We start from the raw sequence: 16,758 nt of genomic DNA on the forward strand, positions 1-16,758 counted from the left end.
CAGCAATCAAACTAGGACTAACACCCAACACAACAAAAACCCCAAGTGATTAAGATCCACTGCAAGTAGAACAACCCGATCCTGATGCACTGCACTACCCTAGAGAAAGTGCAGTCATTCACGTACCTAGGAAGAGTGGTGGACACTGCTGGAGGCACAGATGCTGACAAATGGAGCAGAATAAACAAAGCCAGGGTGACAAAAATATCTGGGGCTCAAAAAACAACGGATCAGAAACATGGACTGACAGTCAAAAACCTGGAACGGGGTGGGGGAAACTGGACAGGAACCTATTGAATTACACATTTTTTTAAAGAGTTGAAAACCAGCCAACAACAGCACTCGCTGTTGTTAAGCAGACTATACTCTATGGCAGTGGTTTTCAACTGGTGGACCTTTCAATAAATTCCCTGGTTTTCCAAAACCCTGGTTGAAGGATTCCGGATTTCCTTCTTATTCCATTCTGATCCCAGGAATTCTCCAACCGGGATTTCGGGAAAACTCTGGACTTTATTGTAAGTTCCTGGAATTTTGCAAGCCTTGAGGTACTCAGGTGTGCAGCAAAATCTTTCTTAATCTTATTTTTTTTTTTACACAATTATAAAAAGTGACCTGTGGAATGCACATGGAATTTGGACTTGGGAGCACCAGCGCTGCTCAGATAATACATTGAATTGCACATGGTTACATCTGTATCGTTGTTTTAAGTCCAGTGCGTTCAGGCTGTTGCATCATTCATTGGTATCATTTGACTTTGCCTGTGAGAACCATTAACACAGGCAAGTCTGATAAGGCTTAACTGTACCACAGCCTCTGCCATAGAAGAAAAAGCATGGCTTTGTGCCCGTGGTTGCACCTTTACAATGCAGAACACCGCTCCCTTATTCATATCATAACGAACTTTAACCAGTTGAATGTAGACACAAATATAACACTTTTTTTTGCTCAACAACTTCTGAAATATTGTATTAAAATATGCAAATGAGGCGATGGTTTACTTTCAAGCCAGTTCTTGATTATGGTGACACCATTTACCAGATTGCTGCAGCCACTACTCTTAAACCATTGGATGCGGTCTACCATAGCGCCATTCGTTATCACCGGTGACAGTTTTAATACTCACCAATGCATCAAAAAGGTTGGCTGGTCCTCATTAAAGTCCTGTAGATCAATTCATTACTCCCTTTTTGTTTACAAAGCCCTAGTACACAAGCTTCCAACTTAACTAACTCATAAAATAATGAGATACCAAACCCGTTCACAGGGTTGGTTAACTCCTCAGATTCCTCGGGTCTCCACAGAATTAGGTATTTCCGCTTTTAGTTCACGCTCCACATTTTTGGAATCAATTACAAAATTCATTACATTTGGATTCCCTTCTGCCACTAGGGCATTTTAAAACCCTGATGATAAATGATTTCACAGAGGTGTGCAATTGTTTTGATTGATTGATTTAATAACTTCTTTATGATGGCTGTGACAGTGATGTTCTAATGTAATGTACTTGTTATTGTATCTTGTAATATATAAACTTATATTTTACTTTATGGTGTCAGGGCACCATTGAAAATGAGACCCTGGTCTCAATTGGGCTCCACTGATTAAATAAAAGTTAATGAAAATATATACATTTACATCAAGTATGACATTTTATGTCTAATAACTAATATTAAGGGACCAAAATACCAACAAATCTCAAAATTGATAAGTATATGAAAAAATGTCATTTCAGCCTCGCCTTAATCCATAAATAACTTTGACAGAAAATAGATGATTTGCAGTATGGAGATGAGATGGTCATTATCACTAAATACAATTATAGGGAAATGTTAGGTGTGCTGCAGATTTTTTTTATCCCATCAAGGTTTGCCACGGTTCCAAAAAGGTTGAAAACCACTGCTCTATGGCCCTTTAAAAAAAAAAAATAGTGTGTGCTATAAGCTTGGAAAATAAACAAAATGACTGACAACAGAAGGATGCTTATTTGCAACATTAGGACCATTTTCATGAGAATAGTAATAGATGATAACTCTTCTTGTCCTCCATCTTCCCCTCTGATAGGCCAGCTGAAGTGTAGCCATGATATTGCTTATACCTATTGAGTCTCCACTGGTGCTTAGGGCGTAGGTAAGGGCTGGGGGTTAGGGATGTGAGGATCAGTTTAACTCAAATTTTCACCCCCTAGGTATCCATCTTTCTCATCTCACTTCACCCTACTCCATTTCACTCCTCCCATCACTCCACCTTGCCCTCCCTCTCACCTGTTCACACAGTGACCTGTAGCCGCTCTCTCTCCGGCGGTCCAGCTCATAGGTCTCCCCCAGTAGGGGGTTGAAGGGTTTGCCGGTGCGGTGGACTGTAGTAGAGTAGGAGGAAACAGAGAATGCTGCCACGTAGCACAGCTGCTCCAGAGAGCTCTGGCATTTAGCTGCCTTGTCCAGGAGCTCATAGTATTCTAAGTCCTCAGAGAGACGCTGGAGCATTGAGATGGGCTCATTGAAGTTCACCTGAGGATAGAAAGGGGGTAATATAAATCATAAGTTACATTGTCTGAGACTAGGGCTGTTACGGTGACCGTATTACCGCCACAATGGCGGTCACGAGTCATGACCACAGTCAAATTCCACCTGACCGTTTAGTCACGGTAACTAGGCTTCTCCAAAACTGCGCTCTGATGCAGCTGATGGTCATTAATAGCCTACTAAACTTGAGGCGGATCCCATCAGATTTCTACAGGCTAGGCCTACTAAATAGATTTCTCAACTTTCCTAATATTAAGCACATTGCTTCGCTTTACAACAGGAGTATAGCCTACTTGGCTGGCATGAAAATTAACCGCGGAAAAAGCATCCTCCATTCGCTATTTAAGTGCATAGACGATATGTATTTTTTCCCCCCTGCCCCTGTTCCGACATGTGCATGATAATGGTCCACTCTAAATCAAAACTAATTCCACACATATACTGAGTCTTGAGACCCGTCACATCACATGCACAGAAAACGCTGGGTAGTTCAGTGGCTCCAATTGGTTTTCACTGTCTCCAATAAATATGACTTCTCTGTGTTTGCCGCATGCTATATGTACGGACCATAAAAAATAGATATGCAATGGACATCCCCAATTGAAAGTACTACAGTTGGTCTAACACACCTAGAGATGCTGTGCTCATTTAGAATACCTCTTACAAAATCTATAAATGCTGATGTCAGGTTGTTGCTAGCATTCTGTAGTCTGGAGGCCACACGATAGATGAGAAACAAAGTGAGTTGTACTTACAGGCATGGGGATCTTAGACAGCTCCTTTCCAATGCAGTTCTTCATAATGCTCCACAGGTTGAGCGAATAGTTGGGCTTGTCTGGGATCTGGGTGCGCCTCTTTCTCACTGGCTCCAACTCCTGGGACTGAGGAGACTCTGGATTGATTGTTAGCTGCTGCTCGTCAAGCTGTAAATAACCAATTAATGGTGGGAGACCGGGAAATGGACAATGAATCAAAACAATGTGTGTATAAGTAAAACTAGACTACCAGATATTGACTCAACAGAATTCAGATAGGGAATGGAGAGAGACGTACCGACTGATCATCAGGACAGAATTCACTGCTGAAGCCGCTGACATTACTGCTTGACCTTCTGATAGAGACAGAGAAAACAGAGATCCCATTAAAAACAGGGGATGTTGAATAAGTGCTCAAGAAAAAATAACTACATTATTATATATTATAAAACTGGTTGTTTGGATCCTGAATGCTGATTGGACAAGCAGCGTTCCAAGCCTTGCTGTATTGGCCGTCACAGGCACACTATGCCTGCTAACAGTTCCATCAGAAAATTATCACTGCGCCTCAGAAGAATATCATGTTCATGTTGCTGTCCGAATCATCGCTTCTATTGATCGCAACTCACACATTATTTCCCCTTGCTTTCAGCCTACCATTTAAATTGGTACAGCGTGGGTTAATATAAGTCTCGCTGTCTGCCTGTCCGACCTCGGAAACAATGTTTCACTTTTGAATTTCGAAATCGCCAGGTGAAATCAAGCATCAACTTCATAATTATGGACATATCCAACTAAATGCCAATAGAAAAACAGCTCAAACAAATGAAAATGCAGCTGGTGGTGGTTGCCATGGCACTGTAAAGCAGCCTAAAACAAAGAGCTCTGTCAATGCTGCACATATTTTAATGTTTTAAGTGTTTTTGTTTGTTTCTTAAAATCACCTTTTTAGTTTTTGATAAGTCATTAAGTTGTTGATTGGAAATAGCATGTTGACTTGACTCCTAAGCAACTTTGCAGTATTCTTTTAATTTTTGTGTGTGTTATTTCTCACATTATTAGCGCAGAACCGTTTTTTTTGCATTATGACATAAAGCCAGAAATCACTTTTGGATATCAGAGCGCAGGTAACGCACAAGCATTTAGACTTCCCTGAATTGGATCCCCCAAGGCGATTGAACTTATCCCAGAGGCTGCTCCAAGACGCTACCGGCGGAGTAGAGGTAGACTTTTAGACCAACTCAGGAGGCATGCACACCATTAACCGCTTCCGAGTATATTACTCGTTAATGTTCAGTCCCTGGAAAATAAAGTAGACGAGCGCAGGGCGAGGATCTCCTTCCAGAGAGACATCAGGGACTGTAATACTCCGTCCATACAGCCAGCTGGTTCTCAGTACATCGCACAGATAGGAATAAAGAACTCTCCGGGAAGAAGAAAGGTGGAGGTGTATGTTTCATTATTAAATACTCATGGTGTGATTGTCCCTGTCCCCAAGAAAGCCAAGGTAACTGAACTAAATGACTATCACCCCATAGCACACACTTCTGTCATCATGAAGTGCGTTGAGAGGCTAGTTAAGGATCATATCACCTCTACCTTACCTGACACCCTAGACCCACTTCAATTTGCATACCGCCCCAATAGATCCAGACAATGTAGTCATGGATTTCCTGACGGGATGTCTCCAGGTGGTGAAGGTAGGCAACACCTCCACTACGCTGATCCTCAACACAGGGGCCCCACAAGGATGCGTGCTCAGCCCCCTCCTGTAATCCCTGTTCACCCATGACTGTGTGGCCACGCACGCCTCCAACTCAAATCATCAAGTTTGCAGACGGTAGGCTTGATTACCAACAACGACGAGGCATCCTACAGGGAGGAGGTGAGGGCCCTGGCGGATTGGTGCTAGGGAAATAACCTCAACGTCAACAAATCGAAACAGCTGATCGTGGACTTCAAGAGACAGCAGAGGGAGCACGTCCCCATCTACATCGACGGGGCCGCAGTGGAGAAGGTGAAAAGCTTCAAGTTCGTCGGCGTACACATCAATGACAATCTGAAACGGTCCACCCACACAGACAGTGTGGTGAAGAAGGTGCAACAGCGCCTCTTCAACCTCAGGAGGCTGAATAAATTTGGCTTGGCCCCTAAGATCCTCACAAACCTTTACAGATGCACCATTGAGAGCATCCTGTCGGCCTGTATCACCGCCTGGTATGGCAACTGCACTGTCCGCAACCGCAAGGCTCTCCAGAGGGTGGTGCGGTCTGCCCAATGCATCACTGAGGGCACACTGCCTGTCTTCCAGGACATCTACAGCACCCGGCCAAGAAGATCATCAAGGACCTCAGCCACCCGAGCCACAGCCTGTTGACCCCGCTATCATCCAGAAGGCGAGGTCTGTACAGGTGCATCAAAGCTGGGACCGAGAGAAAAAACTGCTTCTATCTCAAGGCCATCAGACTGTTAAATAGCCATCACTAGCCGGCCTCCACCCAGTACCATGCCCTGAACTTAGTCACTGTCACTAGCCAGCTACCAACCGGTTACTCACCCTACACCTTAAGAGGCTGCTGCCGTATTTATACTGAACAAAAATATTTTCTCAACATGTAAAGTGTTGGTCCGATGTTTCCTGAGCTGAAATAAAAGATCCCAGAAATGTTCCATATGAACAAAAAGCTTATTTCTCTACAATTCTGTGCACAAATTTGTTTATGTCCCTGTTCGTGATCATTTCTCCTTCGCCAAGATAATCCATCTACCTGACAGGTGTGGCATATAAAGAAGCTGATTAAACAGCTTTATTATTACAAAGCACCTTGAGCTGGGGCAATAAAAGGCCACTCTAAAATGTGCCGTTTTGTTACACAACACAATGCCACAGCGTGCATGGCGTCGTGTGGGCGAGCGGTTTGCTGATGCCAATGTTTTGAACAGAGTGCCCCATGGTGAGGTTATGGTATGGGCAGGCATAAGCTACGGACAGTGAACACAATTGCATTTTATCGATGGCAATTTGAATGTACAGAGACACCGTGACAAGATCCTGAGGCCCATTGTCGTGCCATTCATCCGGCGCCATCGCCTCATGTTTCAGCATGATAATGCACGGCCCCATGTTGCAAGGACCTGTACACAATTCCTGGAAGCAGAAAATGTATCAGTTCTGTCACCCTTTGAGCATGTTTGGAATGCTCTGGATCGACGTTTACGACAGCGTGTTCCAGTTCCCGCCAATTTCCAGCAACTTCGCACAACAATTGAAGAGGAGTGGGACAACATTCCACAATCAATAGACTGATCAATTTTATGCAAAGGAGATGTGTTGCGCTGAATGAGGCAAATGGAGGTCTGTGACCAACAGATATATCTGTATTCCCAGTCATGTAAAATCTACAGATTGGGGCGTAATTAATTTATTTCAATTGACTGACTTACTTATCTGAACTGTAACTCAGTAAATTTTTTGAAATTGTTGCATTTATATTTTTGTTCAGTGTACATAGCCATGGAACACTGGTCACTTTAATAATGGAACACTGGTCACCTTTAATAATGTTTACATTCTGTTTTACCCATTTCATATGAGTATATACTGTATTCTAGTCAAGGCCATCCTATTCAACTATTGCTGTACAAATACTATTCTATCCTACGTATTCTTCAGATATATATATATATGTATATATTCTATCCACATACTGTCTATACATCCCATCACATACATACATTTACACTCCGACATTGCTCGTCCTAATACTTCTATATTTCTTAATTCCATTATTTTACTTTTAGATTAGTGTATTGTTGTGTATTGTTAGATATTACTGCACTGTTGGAGCTAGGAACACAAGCATTTCTCTACATCCGCAATAACATCACTCTCCCGAGTGGCGCAGTGGTCTAAGGCACTGCATCGCAGTGCTAGCTGTGCCACTAGAGATCCTGGTTCGAATCCAGGCTCTGTCGTAGCCGGCCGTGACCGGGGAGACCCCAGCGTTGTCCAGGGTAGGGGAGGAATGGCCGGCAGGGATGTAGCTCAGTTGGTAGAGCATGGCGTTTGCAACGCCAGGGTTGTGGGTTCGATTCCCACGGGGGGCCAGTATGAAAAATATAATGTATGCACTCACTAACTGTAAGTCGTTCTGGATAAGACTGTCTTCTAAATGACTAAAATGTAAATGTAAATATCTGTATGCGACCAATCAAATTGTATTTTATTTGTCTGATTTGGCTAGCTAGCTGGCTAAAGTTTGCATGGCATCACCATCGTAAAACCATCACTTAACTCACTAGGAGCCTGAGAAGGCTGATCTACTGAGGGAGTCATACTCTATGGCTATAACAATGTCGTCCTATCCATTTTTTGGTTATGTGTTACCAAAGTATGCCTATTAGGCTAGGTCTACTGTGTAGCGTAGGCCTACTATGTTGCTTGTAAACATTTATTTAAGACCACAATGGAAATACATTTTCAAACTTTTTGTGTCATCCTCTATGATTTTAAATTCATTATCCACGTGTGGTTGTATTGTGTTTTACATTGTCAAATAAATAAATCTATCTAGCTATAGCTAGTGTCCTGTCATTCCAGGTTCAATGCTTGATGTGACTGAGTTAGCTGAAGTTGGCTGGCTAGTTAGCTAGCAAGCGACAACGTTAACCAGCCTACATAGCAACCATTTTGTTTAGAACGGACGATCAGTCCTTTCGCATAGCAACTATGCAAAAAGAATTAACGACTGTAGCAACATGACCAAAAGAACAACCAGATTTTTGTCCGGACTATATCTTCTGGTGAATGCAATTCATTGTTATTTTAATATGTTGGTAACAGTTCTATAAAAGCATGAAGGCAGGCGAGACAGTGCTGTATCATGAATACAGTCAAAAGGTAAATGGGTTGACTGGCCCTCCGCTATTGCGTCGGGTCAAACGCCGCCATTTACCTGTGACTGTATTCCTGATACAGCACTGCCTCGCGTGCCTTGCTTAAGTGTTGTTGTATTTGTCGTGTTGTTGTCATTGTATTTGTTTATAAAAAATAAAAAGAATATTTCACCATGACATTGATGTGATATACTGTGGTTATTTGACTATAATGTTAACCATTCAATACACAAGGTCTGATTGAAAAATAAGCTGATCAAAAGCAGAGGTGCACTTAACACAAATGCCTTGTAGCTAAGTTAGTCATATTGTTCATTGCTCTCCGTTACTCTTTTTTTTGTATTGGCATTAGCAAAATTTACATGATCCCAATTTTAGCTCCAAGATGCCGGGAATTGGAAAAATAAAACAATTAGAATGTGCTAATTTATTGGTGCATTGAACAATGTAGTAAAAGCTCTCAATAGTGCTAAAACAATGACTTCATATCTGAATTTGAATGGCGCCGGAGAAGATGGCTGCCGTTTTACAGCCCTCTAACCAATTGTACTATTATGTGTGTTTTTCCATGTTATCTGTAATTTATTTTGTACATAATGTTTCCGCCATCGTCTCTTATAACCAAAAAGAGCTTCTGGATATCAGGACAGCGATTACTCACCTCGTATTGGACAAATAATTGTTCTTCAACGAGGCGGCCGCGAAGGATATCCTACAGACACCCGACAAGGCCCAAATCCCCGTCATTCGCATGAGGAAGAGACAGAGATATCGTGGACGTAGGTCGGGGTGCCTTGTAAGGATCCGACGGCGAGCGAGTAAACTGCCGCTCCCATCAATCCTATTAGCCAATCTTCAATCATTGGAAAATAAATTGGATGACCTAAGATTACGTTTATCCTACCAACGGGACATTAAAAACTGTAATATCTTATGTTTCACGAGTCGTGGCTGAACGACGACATGGATAACATACAGCTAGCGGGCTATACGCTACATCGGCAGGATAGAGCGGCTGACTCCGGTAAGACAAGGGGTGGCGGTCTGTGTATATTTGTAAACAACAGCTGGTGCACAAAATCAAATACTAAGGAAGTCTCAAGGTTTTGCTCGCCTGAGGTAGAGTATCTTATGATAAACTGTAGACCACACTATTTACCAAGAGAGTTTTCATCTATATTTTTCATAGCCGTCTATTTACCACCACAAACCAATGCTGGCATTAAGATTGCACTGAATGAGTTGTATAAGGCCATAAGTCAACAGGAAAACGCTCATCCAGAGGCAGCGCTCCTAGTGGCCGGGGACTTTAATGCAGGGAAACTTAAATCCATTCTACGTAATTTCTACCAGCATGTTAAATGTGCAACCAGAGGAAAAAAAAAACTCTAGACCACATTTACTCCACACACAGAGACGCATACAAAGCTCTCCCTCGCCCTCCATTTGGCAAATCTGACCACAACCTCCTGATTCCTGCTTATAAGCAAAAACTAAAGCAAGAAGCACCAGTGACTCGGTTAATAAAAAAGTGGTCAGATGACGCAGATGCTAAGCTACAGGACTGTTTTGCTAGCACAGACTGGAACATGTTCCGGGATTCTTCAGATAGCATTGAGGAGTACACCACATCAGTCACTGGCTTCATCAATAAGTGCATCGATGATGTCGTCCCCACAGTGACTGTACGTACATACCCCAACCAGAAGCCATGGATTACAGGAAACATCCGCACTGAGGGTAGAGCTGCCGCTTTCAAGGAGCGGGACTCTAACCCGGACGCTTATTAGAAATCCCGCTATGCCCTCCGACGAACCATCAAACAGGCAAAGTGTCAATACAGGACTAAGATTGAATCGTACTACACCGGCTCTGACGCTCGTCGGATGTGGCAGGGCTTGAAAACTATTACAGACTACAAAGGGAAGCACAGCCGCGAGCTTCCCAGTGACACAAGCCTACCAGACGAGCTAAACCACTTCTATGCTCGCTTCGAGGCAAGCAACACTGAAGCATGCATGAGAGCACCAGCTGTTCTCCGTAGACGATGAGAGTAAGACTTTTAAGCAGGTCAACATTCACAAGGCCGCAGGGCCAGACGGATTACCAGGACGTGTACTCCGAGCATGTGCTGACCAACTGGCAAGTGTCTTCACTGACATTTTCAACATGTCCCTGACTGAGTCTGTAATACCAACATGTTTCAAGCAGACCACCATAGTCCCCGTGCCCAAGGACACTAAGATAACCTGCCTAAATGACTACCGACCCGTAGCACTGACGTCTGTAGCCATGAAGTGCTTTGAAAGGCTGGTCATGGCTCACATCAACACCATTATCCCAGAAACCCTAGACCCACTCCAATTTGCATACCGCCCTCAACAGATCCACAGATGATGCAATCTCTATTGCACTCCACACTGCCCTTTCCCACCTGGACAAGAGGAACACCTACGTGAGAATGCTATTCATTGACTACAGCTCAGCATTCAACACCATAGTGCCCTCAAAGCTCATCACTAAGCTAAGGATCCTGGGACTTAACACCTCCCTCTGCAACTGAATCCTGGACTTCCTGACGGGCCGCCCCCAGGTGGTAAGGGTAGGTAACAACACATCTGCCACACTGATCCTCAACACGGGGGCCCCTCAGGGGTACGTGCTCAGTCCCCTCCTGTATTCCCTGTTCACCCATGACTGCATGGCCAGGCACGACTCCAACACCATCATTAAGTTTGCCGACGACACAACAGTGGTAGGCCTGATCCCCGACAACGATGAGACAGCCTATAGGGAGGAGGTCAGAGACCTGGCCGTGTGGTGCCAGGATAACAACCTCTCCCTCAACGTGACCAAGACAAAGGAGATGATTGTGGACTACAGGGAAAAAAAGAGGACTGAGCACGCCCCCATTCTCATCGACGGGGCTGTAGTGGAACAGGTTGAGAGCTTCAAGTTCCTTGGTGTCCACATCACCAACGAACTATCATGGTCCAAACACACCAAGACAGTCGTGAAGAGGGCACGACAAAGCCTATTCCCCCTCAGGAGACTGAAAAGATTTGGCATGGGTCCTCAGATCCTCAAAATATTCTACAGCTGCACTATCGAGAGCATCCTGACTGGTTGCATCACCGCCTGGTATGGCAACTGCTTGGCCTCTGACCGCAAGGCACTACAGAGGGTAGTGCGTACGGCCCAGTACATCACTGGGGCCAAGCTTCCTGCCATCCAGGACCTCTATACCAGGCGGTGTCAAGAGGAAGGCCCTCAAAATTGTCAAAGACTCCAGCCACCCTAGTCATAGACTGTTCTCTCTGCTACCGCACGGCAAGCGGTACCGGAGTGCCAAGTCTAGGTCCAAAAGACTTCTCAACAGCTTCTACCCCCAAGCCATAAGACTCCTGAACAGCTAATCATGGCTACCCGGACTATTTGCACTGCCCCCCCCCACCCCATCTTTTTACGCTGCTGCTACTCTGTTCATTATTTATGCATAGTCACTTTAACTCTACCCACATGTACATATTACTTCAACTACCTCAACTGCCCCCGCACATTGACTCTGCACCGGTACCCCCCTGTATATATAGCCTCCCTACTGTTATTTTATTTGACTTCTGCTCTTTTTTTTTCTCAACACTTTTTTGTTGTTGTTTTATTTTACTTTTTTATTAAAAATAAATGCACTGTTGGTTAAGGGCTGTAAGTAAGCATTTCACTGTACTGTCTGCACCTGTTGTTTTCGGCGCATGTGGCCAATAACATTTGATTTGATTTGATTTGAATTCTGACATCTTCATGCACCTTTACCGTAGCGAATTGATCAATCACAGCAAATTCCGGAACCTGATATGGTGTTTATTTGCCTGTGAATATGCTGAGATCAGAGATGTTTCAGTTCTCTCCATTAATACTTAGAGAAGAGACATGAAAAACTGATGACTTCAAGAGCACAACCGGTTGACCAATCAGAAGGAGAGGAGAGTGAAAACAGTGATGAAAGAGTACACAGACTTGTGGAACTGGGGGTCTGCAGGCACAGTGATGAACTCAGGGGCCTCTTCCATGGCGTCAAAGAACTCATTGTCATCGTCCTCATCGCTCCCTTCTCCTTTGGCTGTGTCAGAACCTGAGAGGAAAGGGGTAGATCACTAAGATATCAATACCCCCCCACCCATGATACATTCCAATCACCTGCATCAATAAATTGCATTTCTACCTTCCCTTTCCTGTCTTTTTCTAAAAGTTTCAGACAGATCTGGGTTAAAGGTTATTTAAAAAGGGCAGTGCAGTAAAAAATGTGACTTCATTATGAAAATGATTAACTATATTTATTTCCACTCACTAACCACATTAGCATCCACAGTTTTTATGCAAGTAAAGTTATACTGTATTATAAAAAAAACAAGACGGCTGTGATGGAAAGTTACGATTTTATAAATACCGGCAGATAATTTGTTTGTTCGACACTGTGGGATGTTTTGTGTCTGTAAAATTAATTATGCAACAAATGGCGGTGGAAACGCCTTTATGAGCACATATTTAAATAATAACCATCATATCGAAGTAAACCATGTAGTTTATTAAGCTACAGATTAAATACACTATATATACACAAAAGTATGTTGACACCCCTTCAAAATAGTGGATTAGGCTATTTCAGCCACACCCATTGCTGACAGGTGTATAAAATGGAGCACACAGCCATGCATTAGCAGTAGAATGGCCTTACTGAAGAACTCAGGGACTTTCAATGTGGCACTGTCATAGGATGCCACCTTTCCAACAAGTCATTTCGTCAAATTTCTGCCCTGCTAGAGCTGCCCCGGTCAACTGTAAGTGCTGTTATTGTGAATTGGAAACATCTAGGAGCAACAACGGCTCAGCCGCGAAGTGGTAGGCCACACAAGCTCACAGAACGGCACCGCTGAGTGCTAAAGCGTGTAGAAATAGTCTATCCTCAGATGCAACACTCACTACCAAGTTCCAAACTGCCTCTGGAAGCAACATCAGCACAATAAATGTTCGTCTGGAGCTTCATGAAATTAGTTTCCATGGCCGAGCAGCCGCACACAAGGCCAAGCATCGGCTGGAGTGGTGTAAAGCTCGCCAACATTGGACTCTAGAGCAGTGGAACCGCGTTCTCGTGTAATGAATCACGCTTCACCGTCTGGCAGTCAGATGGACGAATCTGGGTTTGGCGGATGCCAGGAGAACGCTACCTGCCCCAATGCATAGTGCCAACTGAAAAGTTTGATGGAGGAGCAATAATGGTCTGGGGCTGTTTTTCATGGTTCGGGCTAAGCCCCTTAGTTCCAGTGAATGGAAATAACACTACAGTATACAATTACATTCTAGACGAATCTGTGCTTCCAAATTTGTGGCAACAGTTTGGGGAAGGCCCTTCCCTGTTTCAGCATGACAATGCCCCCATGCACAAAGCGAAGTCCAAACAGAAATGGTTTATCAAGATCGGTGTGGAAGAATTTGACTGGCCTGCACAGAGCCCTGAGCTCAACCCCATCGAACACCTTTGGGATGAACCGGAACGCGGGGCCTAATTGCTCAACGTTAGTGCCCGACCTCACTAATGCTCGTGGCTGATGAAGCAAGTCCCTGCAGCAATGTTCCAATATCTAGTGGAAAGCCTTCCCAGAAGAGTGTAGGCTGTTATAGCAGTAAAGGGGGGACCAACTCCATATTAATACCCATGATTTTGGAATGAGATGTTCGACGAGCAGGTGTCCACATACTTTTGGTCATGTAGTGTACGTTATCATGAACTTCACAGGGTGGTGAAAGTGCACAGTGATGAGCTTGATGCTCCTTTCCAATAGATATCCAGGGTCTTATTCTGGTGACACAATCCATGTTTTACTGCAGTTTGACAAATACAAATATTCTCTCTCTTATCCATAATAATCTCATCATATTAGCCTAACCACACTGTATCTGCGAGCTGTTGGCTAGAGCGCACGTGCCAAGACCAGAGTAGGCACATTTGCTATTTAACGCAGCAGTGTGTGGCAAACCTATCGGTAGAGTTGAAAATGCGATGGAAACAAATTGAACTTTAGATTTTTATTTGGTACATGAAAAGTTGAGCTAAAAAGTACATTGTGTGCTCTACCTCATCACACACTGATTTTTTTATCCGCAACCAGTCTGTTTGGTGGAAACACATCACTGGTGGGAAAATGCTTATTTTTTCTTTAAGCAGATTTTAGAATATTTGCATGAAAATCTGGTCGCCAATTGGATGGAAACCTAGCTTATGAGGTTGAAACACTGAAATTGTGAAATTATAATAATGCCCTTTTAGTGTGTTGGATTCTAGTTTGAAATATAATTATTCATGTTACCATACTATAACTTATTGATTACTTTACATGTATAATGAATGTATATCAACAGAGGGTGGATAAGAACTAGGTGTATGGCAAGTTACTGAGTGAGGAAGGGGGAGTGCAGAAAGTTTACATTCTGTTCAAACATGATATTGTTAAATCTCATGGCTCCTAAGGAGAGGAACAAAGGGCAACAGTCTGGTTTCAGTCACTGATAAGGTAAGACAGCCGTGGATTAGGGAGGAGCGAGGAATTCGGTCCGAGGTCAGGTCAGATGAAGTGAGGAGGAACAGTCAGTCCTGTCACACACATATTTCCACGCCCACTACACCAGTGAGAGGAACCAATTAAGTTCCTGACTAGCAAAATATATTTATTGGCTGTCTAGATGTGCAAGGAGTAGACTCTGCCTAGTAGGAGGGTATAAATATATGTGCTTGTGTAAACATGTCTGTCTTTGCAGCTGTTTGACCCAGTGGGTGAATAAACTTGGTTTGAGCTTTAACTGGTTGTCCGTTAGTTTTTCACTCTGTCAGAACCTAACAGTTGGCGTTGTCGGCAGGATTCAGCATGATTTACAGTCGAACTAGAGAGTCCAAATCAGTGAAACTGGAGCCGGCACCAAAAACAAAAAGGTAGGCACAGTTCCTACACCTGTTACCACTCATTTTGACATCTTGGGGAGATGAGAGTCGTAGGCTGAACCTATTATAGGATACGGACCTAGAAAGACTGAGTTTATTAAGTAGGCCTACTGTATATACTACCGGTAGACCGAGGGGTTGGGGCCCCTAAGAGGGTTTATCCACCTGAAGGTTAGACTAGGCACTGCGCGCCTAGGATGGTTTAGCCCCCTAATAGGTTAGACTGGAGCATTGCGGGCACAGTGTGTTCAAGAGGGTTTAGTCCCCTAATAGGTTAGACTAGGCAATGTGGGCACTACGTGATTAGGAGGTATCCCCCCAATAGGTTAGTTTAGGGGTTGGAGTCTGTTTAAGTTTCTGTAGTCTATATGGTATATGGAGACGTTGGCACATCCATGTACTAGTACGATAGGTTATAGAGAAGTAGTCCATGTAGAGGGACAAAGGCAGGAAGTGTGTTCGGTGGAGAATAGGAGATCTGAGGATATCTGTGCTTAAAGATGAAACAGTGGGAATGTGGATGGTGATAGAAGGTTGCCTACAAGTTCTGGAAGAGAGCCTCATCCATGGTTAGAAAAGCAAAGCGATATTCGAATGTTGTTTGAACATGATTTGAGTGTATTAGCAGTAGCAATAAGGAGAGAGGTGGGTTTATGCCCTATTGGGGAGGGGGACCGTGACAGATTATGTGGAAATAGGAAGACAACTGAATAATTTTGGTTGTGTGTGTTGTCAACAACAGTGATATTTGTAGCTTGTCACTGGTATAAGACATTAGGTCTACCGTATTCTCCAGAAATAAATGGGCAGACGCTTCAGTTTTGGTTCTAGTACAAGGTATCAGGTCCCGTGACCAAATTATTAGGCACCTATACCGTAACTACTCTCCGGGAAGTGGGTATCTACCTGAAAAATTGTTAAAATTGGCGTGTATTAGAGCTGTGGGTGAGGAAATCTAAACACCCTGGACACCGTCGGGAGAGGCGTCAGAATAATAACTATTAAAATGCCGACTGGCAGCCCCGATTCTCCCTTTAAAAGGGGGGATAGAGGAAGGAAAGATTAATAAAGCCATAGAGGCACACAAGCATTCTACCAAATCGTCTCGAGTATGGGGGAAATTTAGCAAATTGGTCGACAGTTCCAACATGGACAGTTCCCTGCTGACGGAAAATTCTAATCAAATAAAGAACTCAGAGATGCTGTTGTGGTATGACAATGAAAAATGTGATGTCGGCGTTTTATCAACAGAAGAGTAAAACAGATAAAGCTCAAATTAAAGATATGCAGGGTCATCTTGTCCAGGCGACTGACAAGAATGAGGCAACTAATAAAACCATTTGAAATAGCAGAAGGGCAGGCTCCTAAATTGGTGAACAGAACCAGAACCGCGCGAGGGCTCTGGAAAAGAATGAAAATAAAGTCCAACAACTTACGGCTACCCTCCAGCAGTATCAGAACACCTGTGGGGGGTGTATGCTATCGTCACTTCCCCACCGTTCGCCCCGGAATATCATGCATCCCAGGCTAAACAGGTCATGCCTCCCCTATACCCCTCTCTTATAGAGGAAAAATAGCATTACAGGTTGAG

At 43.7% G+C, this 16,758-nt stretch overlaps 1 protein-coding gene across 5 annotated transcripts in view; it reads right to left on the minus strand.

The window, feature by feature from the left end:
• Positions 1–16,758, minus strand: part of LOC121554415 (oxysterol-binding protein 1) — a 65,577-nt gene that overhangs the window by 14,558 nt on the left and 34,261 nt on the right. For 4 of the 5 annotated variants that reach the window (XM_041867999.2, XM_041867996.2, XM_041867997.2 and 1 more), the window contains exons 7-10: positions 12,191–12,305; positions 3,576–3,633; positions 3,278–3,445; positions 2,262–2,507 (exon numbers count right to left, since the gene is read on the minus strand). In XM_041867999.2, the coding sequence (XP_041723933.2) occupies positions 2,262–2,507; positions 3,278–3,445; positions 3,576–3,633; positions 12,191–12,305 (587 nt within the window). The remainder of the gene's footprint in view (positions 1–2,261; positions 2,508–3,277; positions 3,446–3,575; positions 3,634–12,190; positions 12,306–16,758) is intronic. The other variant, XM_041867998.2, reaches the window with a different exon arrangement.

This window comes from Coregonus clupeaformis, unplaced genomic scaffold (assembly GCF_020615455.1).
Source record: "Coregonus clupeaformis isolate EN_2021a unplaced genomic scaffold, ASM2061545v1 scaf0003, whole genome shotgun sequence".
Lineage (NCBI taxonomy): Eukaryota > Metazoa > Chordata > Actinopteri > Salmoniformes > Salmonidae > Coregonus > Coregonus clupeaformis.